Source organism: Boleophthalmus pectinirostris, unplaced genomic scaffold, assembly GCF_026225935.1.
Source record: "Boleophthalmus pectinirostris isolate CB_2022bp ecotype Guang Dong unplaced genomic scaffold, ASM2622593v1 HiC_scaffold_17, whole genome shotgun sequence".
Classification (NCBI taxonomy): domain Eukaryota; kingdom Metazoa; phylum Chordata; class Actinopteri; order Gobiiformes; family Gobiidae; genus Boleophthalmus; species Boleophthalmus pectinirostris.
The window spans coordinates 5,818,567-5,837,027 of NW_026571115.1; the positions used below are offsets into that span (position 1 = coordinate 5,818,567).

The following is an 18,461-nucleotide window of genomic DNA, read 5'->3' on the forward strand; positions in this document are numbered from 1 at the left end:
CCACACCCTGTGGTGCTAAGTTACTTATTGTTGCCACAGCTGCCCTGGGGTAGACTGATGGAAGTGCAGCTGCCATGCCAATCGGCGCCTCACAACGGCGGTAACACAAAAAGTTACTTTCCATAAATAACTAAGTAAAGCAAAGGATTAATTTTTAAAGAAGTAACAGGCAAACACCACTTTTTTAAAGTAACTTTGTCAACACTGTTTGTGTGTCCTCACTGTGTGTTTGTGTGTTCTCACTGTGCTGTGTGTGCGTTTGTGTGTTCTCACTGTGCTGTGTGTGCGTTTGTGTGTTCTCACTGTGCTGTGTGTGTGTTTGTGTGTTCTCACTGTGCTGTGTGTGTGTTTGTGTGTTCTCGCTGTGCTGTGTGTTTATATGTGTGCTGCAGGAAAGGAATATGTCGGCCATGCATTGGGAGGCCCGAAGGAGGCAGAGCGCCCTGGAGCGCCGCACCGCAAACAGACAACAGGTACTCTCACATAAACAGGTACTCTCACAGAAACAGGTACTCTCACAGGTACATTCACATAAACAGGTACTCTCACAGGTACATTCACATAAACAGGTACTCTCACAGGTACTCTCTCTCTCTCTCTCTCCCTGAGTCACATGAGCTGAGTGGTGTCACCTGAGCTCAGGTGTGATTGGAGCTGACTTCCTCACACTGACAGATCTGTGACTGTGACTGTGATGTAACACACACACACAATCTCTCTCTCTCTCTCACACACACACACACACACACACACACACACACACACACACACACACACACACACACACACACACACACACACACACACACACACACACACACACACACACACAGTCAAACACACACACACACAGAGTCAAACACACTTGTATATGTGTAGCTTTACATGTGTTTTGAGTGTTGTTTGTGTGCAGCTGCTGCAGGAGGACAGTGCCCTGAGTGCCCCTCACAGTGCATCAGAGCCCAGCCCCTCAGCCGAGAGCACAGGTCAGTCCTGCTCAGTCCTGGTTCAGTCCTGGTTCAGCCCTGGTTCAGTTCTGGTTCAGTCCTGGTTCAGTCCTGGTTTAGTCTGCTTTTAGTCCTGGTTCAGTCTTGCAAAGATATTTTTGCACTGGTTCACTTTGGTGCAGATCGGTACCAGTAATATAGTTTTAAGTGGACCATAGCAGTTCTTCTGAGGGGTCCACAGAGGTCTCTGGAGGTCCTTCTGAAATGGCCTCGTTCTGTTCAGACCCATGTAAGCTAAGGTGTGGCTACACAACGAAACAAGATAATTGGACATGAGAGAATGCAAACTCAGGCCAACATGTTTCACAAAACACAGCTAACCCTTTAGCAGGAGCTGCTTCCTGTCAGTGCGTGGCTCTTGTAAAGATTACCAATATATTTCCCCAGTGTAACATGAGCCAAAGGCAGGGCACTAGCTACAGAACAGAGGAAAAGAAAGCAAAGAAAACATTACGTGTTATTATTTAGAAAACATGAGTTGTGTTTGGGGGACGTCAGTGTGTCATGGAGCAGAGCTCTGGCCCCAGAGCCTGGAACAGAAACACAACTGACTGGAGGAGACGCTCCACAGACCTGCTCCCCCACATGAACTATACCAGTGGAAAGTTGGCTGTACACTGTAGTATACAGAAGAACCACCTCTGACCCCTGTGTCCATCAGCCTCCACTGTGAGGGTCATCATTAGTCCTCTGACCCCTGCTGACCCTTCCACACATACAATAAACCTCATGAATGAGAATGAATGAGAAAGGCTCACACACGTCCTTGACACCTGACAGGCTCATTAAGGAGTGTGGGAGCATTAGCATTAGCACACTGGACATTAGCACACTGGACATTAGCACACTGGACATTAGCACTCTGGACATTAGCACTCTGGACATTAGCACTCTGGACATTAGCACTCTGGACAGGCCCAGACAGCTCCTCGGGATGGGGGGTCAGTGGGTCCACTCAGGGGTTCAGTACATTTCTTTGTTGTTTGGTTCATTAGGCTCAAGCTGAGCCTGGGACAAAAACTCATTTGGACATTTGAGACAAGTGAAGTGCAGTTTCATGTTACTGTGATCAGGTATTGGCTCCTCTCTCTGTAAAAGGGCTGAGTGTGTGTGGACAGAGGTCTGTCCCTGCACACACATCACACAGAACAAACACTGTGTGCAGGGGGTGAGTGTGTGTGGACAGAGGTCTGTCCCTGCACACACATCACACAGGACAAACACTGTGTGCAGGGGGTGAGTGTGTGTGGACAGAGGTCTGTCCCTGCACACACATCACACAGGACAAACACTGTGTGCAGGGGGTGAGTGTGTGTGGACAGAGGTCTGTCCCTGCACACACATCACACAGGACAAACACTGTGTGCAGGGGGTGAGTGTGTGTGGACAGAGGTCTGTCCCTGCACACACATCACACAGGACAAACACTGTGTGCTCTTCCACTAGAACGTCTCTTGACTTTTGCTCATTGTAAAAAGTAAAAGTGAAGAGTCCAGGTCAAAGTCTGACCTCATCAGAGGTTCAGGGCTGGGCCTGGTCAGTACCACGATGGGAAACTGCTGGGTGCCACAGTGAGGTGACATTGACAAAAATGTTGTTGTGTCCATAGGCAAGACACTTCACCCACACAGTTTATATGAAAGTGGTGTGTGTGTGTGAGAGTGTGTGAGTGTTGGTGATGGGAGGGGCCAGTGGTGCAGTTTGTCTACAGTAGTAGTGCAGGTGAGAGGCTGTATACAGTCCACAGTAGATGTGAGGTGCTCCTCACAGATGATATGAGGTGCTCCTCACAGTAGACGGGAGGTGCTCCACACTGATGATGTGTGGTGTGTTGTGTTGTAGAGGGGGAGCAGTGTCCTCACTGTAAGAGCACCCTGAAGACTCCTGACAGTGCTGCCAAGATCCCTAACAGGTACTCTGTAAGTACTCTCAGTGTCCATACTACTCCTGTGTACTGTTACTTCTACTTCTACTGCTACTTTTACCTCCACTACACCAGTGTAAGCATGCTTCTGTTCTGTCAGTCTCTGCAGTACAAACAGCAGTGGTGAGGAGTGGTGCTGCCCTCCGTTGGCCACCTCGTGTCACTGCAGTGGTGATGGACACAGGAGGCAGATGGTGCAGCTCTGGTCCTGTCCTCTGGAGGAAGAGGAGAATCTGCACTATGCTAGGACCCATGTCTCCATGAGATGTTATGGCTTCATCTGGAATGTTTCACATTATGGCTTTTTTTTTTTTTTTTTTTCCCTTAAGCCAGTGAAATTACAAATCAGATCTGTGGAGAGGTAACCCTGCTCACTGTAAGAATGCCTGTTTTAAGGCAATAAAAACAACTGTATCTGAATAAAAGCTAGATTGATGAGTTTAATGCTATACTGTGGAATATGCCAGGCAAAGTAACTTCTTTGAAATGAACAGGTGGTGGACCCTTCCCCTTATGTATACAATGCACCTTTAACTTTGACCACAAGCAAATTATAACTGGAAACTTATTAACAATAAAACTGGTGTTAGTGATCATATCTGGCAACCCATAGTGAGAAGTTTCTGAACAATATAGTTATATATTATATAGTATACTACACTACACTACCTCACTACACTACCCCTCCTACACTACAACTACTCCTACACTACACTACCTACTACACTACCTCCTACACTACCTCCTACACTACACTACACTACCTCCTACACTACACTACCTCCTACACTACACTACCTACTACACTACACTACCCTCCTACACTACCTACCTACACTACACTACCCTACACTACACTACCCCTCCTACACTACACTAACCCCTACCTACACTACCCTCCTACACACTACTACCCTCCTACACTACACTACTCCTACCTACACTACCTCCTACTCCTACACTACCTACTACCTACACTACACTCCTACACTACACTACCTCCTACACTACACTACCTACCTCCTACCTACACTACACTACCTCCTACACTACCTCCTACACTACACTACCTCCTACACTACCTCCTACACTACACTACCTCCTACACTACCTCCTACACTACACTACCCTCCTACACTACACTACCCCTCCTACACTACACTACCTCCTACACTACACTACCTCCTACACTACACTACCTCCTACACTACACTACCTCCTACACTACACTACCTACACTACACTACCTACACTACACTACACTACCACTACACCTCCTACACTACCTCCTACACTACTACCTACCTACACTACCTACACTACACTCCTCCTACACTACTACCTACACTACACTACTCCTACACTACACTACCTCCTACACTACCTACCTCCTAACACTACCCTCCTACACTACCCTACACTACACTACCTCCTACACTACCTACACTACCACTACACTACCTCCTACACTACACTACCCCTCCTACACTACACTACCTCCTACTACACACTACACTACACTACCTACCCCCTACCTACACTACCTCCTACACTACCTCCTACACTACACTACACTACCTCCTACACTACACTACCTCCTACACTACCTCCTACACTACACTACCTCCTACACTACTTCCTACACTACACTACAGTACAATACAATACACTACATTACACTACTATACAATACACTACACTACTATACAATACAATACATTACACTACACTGCAGTACATTACACTACACTACATTATACTACACAACACTACACTGCAGTACACTACACTACAGTACTATACACTACACTACACTGCAGTACACTACACTACTATACAATACAATACAATACACTACACTACACTGCAGTACACTACACTACTATACAATACAATACAATACACTACACTACACTGCAGTACACTACTATACACTACACTACTATAAAATACACCACTATACAATACACTACACTACATTACACTACATTGTACTACACTACACTACTATACAATCCAATCCAATACACTACACTACACTACGCTACACTACACTACACTACACTACACTACAGTACTATACAATACAATACACTACACTGCACTGCAGTACACTACACTACAGTACAATACAGTACACTACACTACAATACACTACAGTACTATACAATACAGTACAGTACAATACAATACAATACAATACACTACACTGCAGTACACTACACTACACTGCAGTACACTACACTACACTACCTTCTACACTACACTACCTCCTACACTACTTCCTACACTACACTACACTACAGTACAATACAATACACTACATTACACTACTATACAATACACTACACTACTATACAATACAATACAATAAACCACACTAAACTAGAGTACTATACAATACAATACATTACACTACACTGCAAGTACACTACACTACTATACAATACAATACACTACACTACACTGCAGTACACTACTATACACTGCACTACTATAAAATACACTACTATACAATCCAATCCAATACACTACACTGCACTGCAGTACACTACACTGCAGTACACTACACTACAGTACACTACACTACAGTACACTACATTACACTACATTACACTACACTGCATTATACTACACTACACTACACTACACTACACTACAATACAATACAATACACTACACTACACACATACACTACACTACTACAGTACACTACATTCCACTACACTGCATTATACTACATTACACTACACTACACTACTACACTACACTACACTACAGTACACTACATTCCACTACACTGCATTACACTACACTACACTACACTACACTACACTACACTATAGTACTATACACATACACTACACTACACTACAATACAATACAATACAATACAATACAATACACTACACTACAATACAATACAATACAATACAATACAATACACTACACTACACTACAATACAATACAATACAATACAATACAATACAACACAATACATTACACTGCAGTACACTACACTACACTACTATACATTCACTAGCTAGGACCACACCAACAACGACATAGTGCGAATAAGTTTATTGATAATGTACGAAGTGAGGCAGAGATGGCTGGGTTGAGACTATGGGTGGGGGCTCCGTCTCAATCTACAATTGGCCCAGCCGGAACGGGACCCCCAAAAGGTTAAAAGAATGCAAGATAGGATGGCTGGACAGAGATCGTAGAGGTCATAATGAACGTAGATGAGATAGGCGCTGGAGGCCCGGTGACCGAGGATCTGAGTTTTTGGTCGAATGTGCCCGCGCCGATGAGGAAAGAGTGGATGGAAAACGAATGTGGAGATATGCTGGAGAGCACAGAACTCATTGGTAAGTGAAGATGAGCGAAGACCATAGAATGTAAGAGATCGGAAGCCTGGGGTGGACGAACGGGATGAAAACGATTGACGATAAGAGTGAATTCGGAACGGAAATCGGAAGGCCCAAGAAGGCTGTGAGGAACATGCTTTCGAGGGTCATGTTCTCGGACGGCGAATAGTATCTGGAACGAAGTGTGAGGATACGAGGTAGAGGATATCCGAAGTAATTGGTAAGCAGTTAGGAGGGAGACAAGGTTCGGACTTAAGAAGTTCTTTACTCAATCGTGGAAACGTGGCAGTGAGACAGGAGAGAGATGGGCGGTCCTTGCTTGAGATCATCTTGCAATGACGGTAACTCCTGAGAGATGCGCCTGGATGGTGGAGACGCAGGTGTTCCTGGAGTGATGTGAGAAGGCGACAAAACTGCGGATGGTGCTGGAGTCAAAGAACTGAGGGGGAAGCTGATGGAGACTGAAAAGAGGTCGAAGCTATTCCCCCCGGTCAGGTAGGTAGAAAGGGGGCTCAGGGCGAGGCTGTCGAGGATGGCGAGTTGCGAGATTGAGACGAGAGGGGCAAGAGGGGGGTAGCTTAACTGAAGATCGTGGCCGAAAATGGGGAACTGGAATAAGCTTCTGTGAAATTGAAGAGAGAGAATCCGCGATGGAGTTTAAGGAACCTGGAATATGAGCGGCGCGAATGACAAACTGATTTTGAGCAGATACTAGGTGAGCTTTGGAGGAACTAAGATCTCGGAGGAGCGAGACATTCCCCTGTTGATGATGTGGACTGCGGTGTCGCTGTCGGAACGGATAAGAATGCAGCTACTAGACCACTCGTGTCCCCCAAAAGAATGGCTGTGATAACAATGGAGTATAATTCGAACAAGGCGGAAGAGCTGTCGGCTGGTCTGAGAGAGTGGAGCTTGGAGGTGACATGGAAGCGGACCGCTATCCGGATAAAACCCTCTGAAACCAACTAAAGGAGCTGCGACGGTGAAAAGCTGGATATCTTCGGGAAAGATGCAAAATCAAGATTCCATTCCTGGAGTCTAGGCAATGCTTCCGTAGGCAATGCTTCCATAGGCGCATGTCGGATGTACGTGCGTCGATCGGTGGTATAATACTCTGAAGGGATTCGACTGATGCGACTTGCGTGAGGAAATGTGAAAGAAGGGCTTGCCCGGAGGGACGGTGTGGATAGCATAGTTAAGGTGACCGAGAAGCGCAATGAGCTGTCTCTTGTTGCATGGGGTTGCGAGCATGAGTTGGAGAGGGGCAGGGAGATTCGCTGGACCTTTTGGGAGGGAGACACTTGGAATGAGATCGAATCGAGTGTAATGCCGAGAAACTCGATGTAGAGCAAGGGCTGAGGGTCTTTCCTTGGTCTAGGGAACTCCGAGATTGGAGAAGGCTTTGATGAGTGACAATAGGTTGGAACGAGGGGAGAAAGACGCAGGAGTCGTGACCAGGACGTCGTCTAGGAGGTGTAGGGGGGTTGAGTGGAGGCACTAAGTGGCACCAGCCAGGGTAAAACTCAACCACCACCACCTTGTCCTTGTCCTTGTCTGTCTGTCTGTCTGTTTGTCTGTCTGTCTGTGTCCTTTTGTCAGTCCTATAAAAGAAAAAAAAAGTACAATTTTAAACATGGATCCACGGCAGCCTGGGGCTCATGGAGGATCACAGGGGGCTTCTAGAGCAGCAGGAGCACAAGGAGGAGGAGGAGGAGGAGGAGAAGGAGGAGGAACACAAGCCACCACAGCGGCCTTGCATGTCATCATTACAGCGGCAGTGGAAGCCGGAGAAAGTGAAGCAACACTGCAGAGGATGCTCGATGCCATGTTAGAGATGGTTCACGTGTGTGACACACAGCCCCCTTTCACTCTACTGCATGAGTTCAAACTGTCACGCTACCACAAAGGCATACACTCGGTCAATTCTGGAGGCATTCAGTTTCTGAACACACTACTGCAAAATGTTCAACTGTACCCCGAAGAGTACCCCGCCTATTGGTTTCTGTTAAGAAGGACCAGCAGGGCCTGGTCACAGTATTTCCATGCAGTTTTGAGAGCAGCAAATGAAGAAGAAGAAGAAGAAGAAGAAGACAGACATGAGGACCAACAACAACCACTACCAAAAGTTAACCCGCAGGAACACTGTGACATACGAGTGACCTTTGAAATGGATCAAGATCGCAAAGAGGTCAGAAACATTGTGACCACAGAGGACTGCTCCCCACGAATGAGAAATGCAGTGTCTCTAGGGACTGTAGACTTTGACCTTGAGGAAATGTGGAACATTTTAAACATACACTCTGCCTACATATTCTGCCTCACTTTTACACCTGGCCATAGGTTTACACCCAGACTGTTGCCATGAATGAAGCAAAATGAAGCACCAATCTAGTAGTAGTAGTAGTAGTTGTTGTTGTTGTTGCAAGTAGTAGTAGTAGTAGTAGTAGTAGTAGTAGTTTATTTTTATTTATTTATTTTTTGCAGACATATAACATCAAGACAAACCCCCCCCCAAAAAAAAACAAAAACAAACAATGTATATACAGTATAAGGTGCAGATTGGATTGTTGCATCAATGCAAAGTCCAGTTCACAGTTATGGCAGGGGTGAGATATGGAAAATATGCATATACATTCTTACACATAAACACACATAACACACGTAAACAAACATAAACATACTGTGACATGGGGGTGGTTTGCAAATTAACATACAGGGGAGCAGATGGAATGAAACCAAAACTAAATAACAGAATAACAAAACAAAACAGAATATCATAACTTAAATAAAGCTATACTATATTTTTTATAGATATTATAAGTTTTAATTGCTTTTTTGTTTTGGACCTGTTTTATTGTCTGAAAGTATTGTTGGATTTCGTTATTATATTGATGTATGTTTGGTTTATTTTGAGACCATTTGGTTTTGTGTATGTGATATTTTGTCAGCATAATTAGAGTCTGAATGAAGAGTTGAAGATCTTTGGGGATGGAGGGGCTGGTGAAGTAAAACAGGACGTCACTTTCCTGGAGGCTGATCGAGTGTTTGGTTTTGGATTGGATGAGTTGTTGTATGTGGGTCCAGATGTTCTTACTGTATGTGCAGTGGTAAAAAAGGTGAGTGATTGTTTCTATTTCAGTGTGACAGAATTCACAGTTGAAATCAATCTTTAATCTGAATCTTTCTAACGTTTTTTTGGTTGGGTAAATATTATGGAGAATTTTGAAATTGACTTCTTTAATTTTGTTATAAATGCAGAGCCTCTCACCAACCAGCCAAGCCCTGCTCCAGTCAATCTCCCTTTGCAGTGAGTTCCAGTATGAAGTGGCTGGGGGTCTGTTTGGAGGTTGAATAATATTTCTAATGTATTTATTCGAACATGTTTTTATTTTAATATTGACCTCTCCCAAATATAGATTGTTATTAAGATTCTGGAGCTGATAATTGAATTGAGATCCTTGTAACACATGCAAAGTGCCTTTAGGTATTGCTTTACACACTTTGATGTATTCAGTAGTAGTAGTAGTAGTAGTAGTTGTAGAAGTAGTAGTTGCAGTAGTAGTAGTAGTAGTACATTGTTATATTGTTATTAAGACATGTTTATCTTTTTTGTATTACAGTGATTATTGGCATGAATGTAATAAACAAAATGAATCACAAAGACAAAGGCTTGAGTACTTTTACTTATTTTATTAATAATTTTTATAATATATAAAAATATGGCCAAGGTGGGTCTATATGAGAGATGTATTAAAATCATAAGCATTGAAACCCAAAAACTTAAAATGTTATCTGTCTGTCTTCCATAGAGCTGCTGCTGCTGCTCTTGTTCTTCTGCAGGTTCGACCCTGAGGTCGTCTCATTCTTCAAGAGCATGTTGACCTTGAGCTCTGGTCTGCTGCTGTGGAACACAGAGGACATGTGCAGCAGGGCTCATCAGTGTCCCAGGGCTGAGAGATGCAGTGTCGTCTACACAAGTTGTGTCCACATGGAGTGGACAGTGGCTCTTCAAACACCTCCAGACAGATGGAGCACAGGAACATCTCCTCAGAGCTCTGGTCTCTGGTGGTGGAGGAGGACATGTCTGAAACAGAAGCTATAGTTATTACTATAGTTACTCTCGTCATATAAAAACTCTTATTGTGACAGGAAAGAGCAAAAGAGCTCTTATTTTGCAAAGCTGCATGCAGACAGGATGTGGGGAAGAGGAGTGTGTGCTGTGCTGTGCTGTGGTGTGCTGTGGTCATGACTCTAACATTTCAAACAAGATGTGAGGAAAAGACCAGAGACTCGCTTTAGATCCCACAGTGATCGTGAACGACACGATTTCAACACACATTTATTTACACACTCTAGAATTTTTAAAAATAACACAATAACACTGAACCACAGAGCTCTTAAAAAATATGTGTATAAATATATATATATATATATATATATATATGTGTGTATATATATATATATATATATATATATATATATATATATATATATATATATATATATATATATATACACAGACACACACACACATATATATAAATATATATAAAGGAAAAAAAATAAAATCCCATTTTACTCTGTTTTCTGATCTATTTTACAATGTTGTTTGCTCATCAAAACTGCCTTGTGTTTTGTTTTATTCACACTTGTTTAACACACACCCTGCATATTTAGGCCCAGTTCTTCTTTCAGATGGAAAACACTCTGTTCCACCTTCTGATGTCATGTGGTGATACAGGAAGTGCTCCACTGTGTTTTTAAACTCCATACATCTTCACTAGAATCATCATCATGGATCATCTCAGCCCTGGAATTGCCCATCTCTACTGAATAAAAGACTTCATGACATCACAAGGTGGAACAGAGCATTCAGAGCTTTGGAGAGTAAACAGACTAATGATAAAGAGTTACTCAAACATGTGTGAATGAAACAAAACACGACTCTGGGTGTGTTTTTAATGAGGTAACAGTGTTCTAACATGGTTTAAACTCACAAGAGTCAGTTTAAATGAATGAATAAATGAATAAATACATGATCAATAAATCTGTGAAGGGATGAAAGTCATTCCCTCTCTTCTGATGGACTCCTGAATGAAGCCTTCACCATTTCTGCTGTTTGTCATTAGGAGGGAGTCTTGCGCCCCCTGCTGGGCTTAAACGGGACAAGCTATAGCTGTGTTTTTGTAATGGAGACGTTGCTTTGACTAGAATGACTAGAATGCTCCGCAGTATGGCATTACGTTTATGTATCTCCATGGAGACAAGCAAAAGGAAGCCCAGAGCCAGAATTAAGTTGAAATACCAATGTCAAAAAGCAAACTATCCCCAATTACAAAAGTGGGAGTACGTGCAGGACTTGAATCGAAAATTGTAAAAACTACACAAACTCAATCAATCAATCCTCATGATTATTTTGATTTCATGCACATCAGTGTTTGTACAATGCATGTGAATGTCCAGTAGATGTCAGTGTTGTACAGAGGAAACAAGCACACAAGTGGAAAACAAATCTAAACTGAGACGATGCAGGACAGTTATCTGTCTTGTATTTTTCTTCATCTATTACAGGAGTGTCAAACTCAAATTCACAGACACCAAAATTAAAAACTGTGAATAAGTCGTGGGTCAAACTAAATATTTATTGAAAAATTTCAACATCTGCATGTTTTCTCTTCTTTCGAGATATGTAATGTTAAACCTTTTCTTATTCAAATAAATGTTTAATAATAGTTTTACTTAAACATTGAATCCAGAACAAGCAGAATATAAAATAATAACAACATTTCAAATAAATAATGTCTCTATAATCTATCTGTAGCTGGTGGGCAGCTCTAATATATATTTTTTATAGGCTTAACCTGATCATAACTACTATATCAGTTTATGCATTCAGTATATTTTGGGGTCAATATTTATCATGTGAACATTTTCTTTGCACTATAGGGAATGTTTATTTATTTTCTTAAAACAGAAATGACATTCTCAAAACAATTTGGACAAATCTCAGAATGTCATTTCTCATTGATTTCATCAAATTGCAAATGTCTTCGTGCATGTCTCAAGTGTCTCAGTGCATCTTTGCGCACGGTTCTGTACAAGTTGCCTACAGTTTGACATGTTCCCCATTTCTGTCCCTATGAAAAACAAACACAAATGTGCAATGTAGTTGGAGGAGGGACAAATATAATTCATCGTTGTCTCCAGTGTACCTTTATTTTGTATGACAATATAAGCCTCGTCCTCCACTCCTCCTCTCCAGTCTGCACTGTAAAATTCCATCTCACTGTAAGCAAAACAGACAAATAAATGAAACAGTTCTTCAATAATTCAATACTTATCAATATAAAAACTTACCTGTACTGTATATTGTTTTTGTCACTCTGACATTTTTCCCTTCCTCCTCTCTTTCTGCAGGATCACATCTGGCTGGTGTTGAAAGCTAAAAAAAAAAATAAATAAATAAATAAATTGACTACTTGCTGCAAAGGGCATTGATAGAGTAAATACTGTATGTAGGAGCACACAGACCATGGTGCTTTGTCTCTTAAACTGGATGGCCCCACCTCAAGACCTCAGCAGTCCTCCTGACCCAGCCTGGACCCAGGCAGACTCTGGGAACATGAGCTATGCGAGTATGTATGTCCCACTGAATCCCTTGGTTTCTTTTCACATTGACTTCTTTGCTTTGACATGTCTCCCATTTTTGTGCCTATGAAAAAAGACAGATATATAATATACTTGGAGGAGGGACAAATACAGTTCATAGTTGTCTCCAGTGTACCTGTATTTTGTATGACAATATGGATATAAACCTCCTCCTCCTCCACTCCTCCTCTCTACACTCTCACTGCAAAGTTCCATCTCACTGGAAGAAAAACAGACAAATAAATGCACTGTGCTTCAATAATTTAATACTATCAATATAAAAACTTNATAATCTATCTGTAGCCGGTGGGCAGCTCTAATACAGATTTGATATGATCTCGGGGAAAGATAGAATTATATCATGTATATCATCAAGTTACAGATCTACACAAGGGGATGACACATTTTAATAGAGGCTGCACATACAAATCTCAGAATGTCCTTTCTCATTGATTTCATCAAATTGCAAATGTCTTAGTGCATGTCTCCAGTGTCTCAGTGCATCTTTGCACATGGTTCTGTACAAGTTGCCTACAGTTTGACATGTTCCCCATTTCTGTCCCTATGAAAAACAAACACAAATGTACAATGTAGTTGGAGGAGGGACAAATACAATTCATCGTTGTCTCCAGTGTACCTGTATTTTGTATGACAATATAAACCTCATCCTCCACTCCTCCTCTCCAGTCTGCACTGTAAAATTCCATCTCACTGTAAACAAAACAGACAAATAAATGAAACAGTTCTTCAATAATTCAATACTTATCAATATAAAAACTTACCTGTACTGTATATTGTTTTTGTCACTCTGACATTTTTCCCTTCCTCCTCTTTTTCTGCAGGATCACATCTGACTGGTGTTGAAAGCTAAAAAAAAACTAAAAATTGACTACTTGCTGCAAAGGGCAATGACAGAGTAAATACTGTATGTAGAAGCGTGGAGCACACAGACCATGGTGCTTTGTCTCTTGAACTGGATGGTCCCGCCTCAAGACCTCAGCAGTCCTCCTGACCCAGCCTGGACCCAGGCAGACTCTGGGAACATGAGCTATGCGAGTACGTATGTCCCACTGAATCCCTTGGTTTCTTTTCACATTGACTTCTTTGCTTTGACATGTCTCCCATTTTTGTGCCTATGAAAAAAAGACAGATATACAATATACTTGGACGAGGGACAAATACAGTTCATAGTTGTCTCCAGTGTACCTGTATTTTGTATGACAATACGGATAGAAGCCTCGTCCTCCTCCACTCCTCCTCTCCACACTCTGCACTGCAAAGTTCCATCTCACTGGAAGAAAAAACAGACAAATAAATGCACTGTGCTTCAATAATGTAATACTATCAATATCAAAACTTACCTGTACTGTATATTGTTTTTGTCACATTTTTCCCTTCCTCCTCTCTTTCTGCACAATCACATCTGCCTGGCTTTGGATGCTCAAAACAAAAGAGAAAAATATTACATTTATCTGTAAAGAATTGTGTTAATAATGAATCAACACTCACCATTTTGTCCAATATATTTGTCATGTATTCCTTTGTTTAAATCCCAAACAGCAGGTGGAAAAACATGTGCTGTCATTCAAAGCTATAGGACTAGACTCCCTAATCTGAATGTATTATTTTGTCCACACTTTTTGCTAATAGTTGGCTGCTGTGGTTTCAATGGTAAAATCGAAGTATTCCACACACATTGAATAGTAACTAGTGGTTTTGGCTCATTGCTGCACAGGGCGCTTTAAGAGACAGCAAATACTGTATGTAGGCTCACATCAGGCCTCGTGTTCCCAGAGTCCACCCCGAGGTCCAGGCTGGGTCAGGAGGGCTGCTGAGGTCCTGAGGTGCGACTGTTGTGTGTGTTCCATGCTTCTTCATGACGACCTGTGTGCTGTCCATCAACCTGCAGGAAACGCCTCTGATGTCCCCTGTATCCCAGAGTAACAGCCCCCCGAGCAACACTGAGCCAAAACAACATGTGTGGTAACTGATTTTCTAATGCTGGACACACGACAGTTCCACCTCAGTACCTCAGCAGCCCTCCTGACTCAGCCTGGACCTCGGGGTGGACTCTGGGAACACAAGGCTCTTTGCGTACATTGATTTCTCTCTGAATCTCCAAATGTAGAAAAGAGCCAGGCAAACTGTAAGGATCTTGTTTTCTTTTTCACACTGGCTTCTTTGCTTCAAACTAGTTTATTTTGAAATTTGTGAACTGAACGTTCAACTAGTTCATGCAGAAAATTAACTTGTCTCCAGTTTACATTTCGAGGTTTTTGCTGAAAAGAGATGCTGGCAAACTGATTTCAGAAGCGAAAATCTGATATAAATACCCCTGACCAGTTCACCTCAAAAATCGGTCCCAGTCTCCATGATGGTTAAAAGTATGTTTCACATAACCAACAAAAGGAATAACAAATTGTATTGCTGTGGCAGAATGAGATATTTTGATAAAAAAGTAATAAAAAATATATTAAATAACACCAGTTTTTTCAGTTGCTTATGCTGACCTTGATATTCATGAATGAACATCAGACCTTACATATGTCCATAAGTGATAGAAAACAAAAGAGCATCTAAAATGAGTAAAAAACAGCACAACAAGTACTGTACGTTTATAAAGGCAGTTGGTTTCAACATAAAGCCTCTTGTTGTATGAGACTGTGATTGGCAGCCATTGAATTTGGCATAAAATCGAAGGTCTTCTCCCCCTTAAAAACATGGTTCCAGTGGTCAGATTTCGGTGGACTTTTTTTGTGTGAAGAAATATTCCACTAAAAAAACATGTTTGAAGTGAGAAAGCTTTGTTAACATTTTTTTTCCAACTTAGCCCTACATTTTGTCATTCATTTACTAGACTAGCAGTGATATTTTATGTTATTAGGTTCTTTTTTTCAGACCTAGAGTGTTATTTCATACCTGACAGTTTCACGTCATCACGTGACCACTCTGAGGAAGACGCTAGTGAGCAGTCGAAACTGTCAGGTATGAAATAACACTCTAGGTCTGAAAAAAAGAACCTAATAACATAGAATATCGGAAGACCAAATGAATCTCATTGGACTAGCAGTGATATTTCTTATTAGTGAATGGGAATAGTGCACAGGATTACTGAAATCTTTATGAATGAAGCAAGATACAACTCTAGGAATGTCTCTTTATTTATTGTAAAGTTTCGGATACTTATAGATACTTTGATTCAAAAGGGGAACAAATCTCAGATAGCCATTACTCATCACCAGATTAACAATGTCATGGTTACAGAAGAGAAAAAGGAACAGTTGATATCTGCTGGAGCTGTGGATTCTACTTGGCAGGACGTATCTTGAAGCTGATAGACTTCAGAGAGTAGGATAAACCTTTCCATGTAGACCAGTTGATACCAGCATAATACGGGGCAGCACTTCCCCAGAGGTATATACCATTAGGGTTGGCATGGTGGCACGAAGCATACCACCAACCTCCGTAACCTCTTTTAGCACAGTTGCCATACTTATAAATATCCTGGTCTTTGTCCAGAGTGGTGAACTTCATACCATTGTGTACAGTGAGACTATTTCCTGCACAAAGACAAAGGTTTCTCATTTCATCCCTCCCCAAAAAAGAAAAATAATAGTGTCATTGTGGATGAACTGACCTGCTCCTCCATTAATGAACCCAGACACATTCATTTTGTATCCCTGACATTCAGGTCCAACAGAGAAAGAAGAGTACTTAGCAAATGCCTTATTCCCGTCAAAATCCTCCATCTCCACCAGCAGCTCCTGTTTGCTTCTATTTGTGATCTTATGGATGAACTCCAGACCTGGAAAAGACACATTTATGCTGTGATATTCATGACCAGTGCATCTCACTGTGGGCATGATCTTGTTTTCTTACCCAGCCAGTATTCTCCATAAGCTTTACCAAACCCACTCACATACTGATCCCAGGGTCTGCAGAAGTTCACTGTACCATCCATCCTCCTCTGGATCATCTGAGGACACAAGTTCAAACAGATACAGAAACTCTTTTAGACAATTAGATAATCAGTGATAATCAGAACAAACAATGCAAACTGCAGATTAACTAAGGCTTCTGTTTGATTTCCCCATGTTCAATAATTCTACAGCTACATGATGCTCTGAATTATGTGTTTCAATATGTGGCCCTTCAAGAAAAAGTTTCTTGAAAGATCTAAATATGTTATGTGTTAATACCTGTATTATAATCCATATAATATGTAATATCATTTCAGGTATATATGTAATTATATGTCAGATAATACCCTTTAGACATAAAATATCTCCTCTTTAAGACTACAACACTTGAATGACTCACAGTCCAAGCTCCTCTGTCTGTCTCCATGTCACAGTAAACCTGCAGAAATACACAACTATGAGCAAATGCACAATAACACATTTAAATGAAGAGAGATTTGTGAGTGAAACTTTACTAGAACTCTGAAACGATCATCAAAAGGGTAAATGCCGAAGACTCCACTGCGACTGTAACGATACGTTTTAAGGATGTCAGTACAGTCCTTGGGTTTCGCTTGAGCGTTGCTGCAGATTAACAGTGGAGCCAGAAACACAAGAAGAGGCACAAACTGAAACAGAAGAAAACTGTCAACAAAATACTGCATTAAATACATTTGAAAACTGTCCCTCTGTGCTTACCGTCATCTTTGTATTTCAGTATCACTTATGTTGACCCTTTCTGTTGTGAGGATTTTCTGTAAAACACAAATATTTTGTGATGACAATAGAGAAAGAGCACAATCAGATGTTGCTGGTTCTTACCTTGTACTGAAGCGTGGATCTAGACCCTGCTCCTGTTTGGCTTGAGAACATGAAGCTTTCACTCAATTTATACCCAGTGTCACATACCACAGAAGGGAGATGCTCAAGATAAACAGGTTATTAATTTGTGTGCTTTCTCTAGAGGGCAATCATTAAAATAATTGGCAATAATTTTAGGTTTTGTTAAAAGCGTTCCATTCACAAATGCAGGAGGTGAGCCTGTTTTATTCTTACCAAGAATATTGTTTAAAATTTTCCACAATCTGTTATTGTCACATCCACACTCCTTGAATTTTTGCTGAAAATATTGCTTTATTTTATTTCCATTCAATTTTGGCACCATGTTTCCTCAAGAACTAATTCCCATTTAATATTGGAAATGTCAGACATGAAATTAGCCTCCCTAAAGGATTTATACATTCTCTTATTTACTATATTTTGTCCTTTTTGGGGAATTTTCCTTTTCAATGCTACAGCAATAATATTGTGGTCACGGAAGCCCACAGGCACAGAAACAACTTTAGTTCATTTCTTAGTGTATTTCTCAGCACTATTTGTATTGCCGTGTTTCACTCACGTGACCCTGATGATGTGTGAAATTCAGATGTTTTGCTCCACTTCAAAACACAGCACAATGGGCGACAGCGAGTACGCTAAAAGTTTAAACGGCACCACATAAAGCTTTTTGCGTAACAAGTTAGGACTTATAATGCAACAGATTACCTGTCA

The 18,461-nt window shown here is 41.5% G+C and overlaps 1 protein-coding gene and 2 long non-coding RNA genes across 3 annotated transcripts; all 3 read right to left on the reverse strand.

The window, feature by feature from the left end:
• Window positions 1-12,335: 12,335 nt before the first annotated feature.
• Window positions 12,336-13,011, reverse strand: LOC129408710 (uncharacterized). The gene is made up of 4 exons (XR_008632094.1): window positions 12,835-13,011; window positions 12,661-12,745; window positions 12,516-12,589; window positions 12,336-12,440 (listed from the first exon to the last, which is right to left on the reverse strand). It is a non-coding gene; the product is annotated as an uncharacterized LOC129408710 (long non-coding RNA).
• A 234-nt stretch (window positions 13,012-13,245) lies between these two features.
• LOC129408680 (uncharacterized) lies at window positions 13,246-14,645 on the reverse strand. The gene is made up of 7 exons (XR_008632076.1): window positions 14,461-14,645; window positions 14,313-14,391; window positions 14,158-14,242; window positions 13,904-14,084; window positions 13,734-13,818; window positions 13,589-13,662; window positions 13,246-13,513 (listed from the first exon to the last, which is right to left on the reverse strand). It is a non-coding gene; the product is annotated as an uncharacterized LOC129408680 (long non-coding RNA).
• Window positions 14,646-16,257: 1,612 nt separating this feature from the next.
• On the reverse strand, window positions 16,258-17,615 carry LOC129408629 (microfibril-associated glycoprotein 4-like). The gene is made up of 6 exons (XM_055152687.1): window positions 17,610-17,615; window positions 17,387-17,539; window positions 17,272-17,310; window positions 16,831-16,927; window positions 16,589-16,756; window positions 16,258-16,511 (listed from the first exon to the last, which is right to left on the reverse strand). The coding sequence occupies exons 1-6, from the start codon at window positions 17,613-17,615 to the stop codon at window positions 16,258-16,260; spliced, it is 717 nt and encodes a 238-aa protein (XP_055008662.1).
• Window positions 17,616-18,461: the final 846 nt, after the last annotated feature.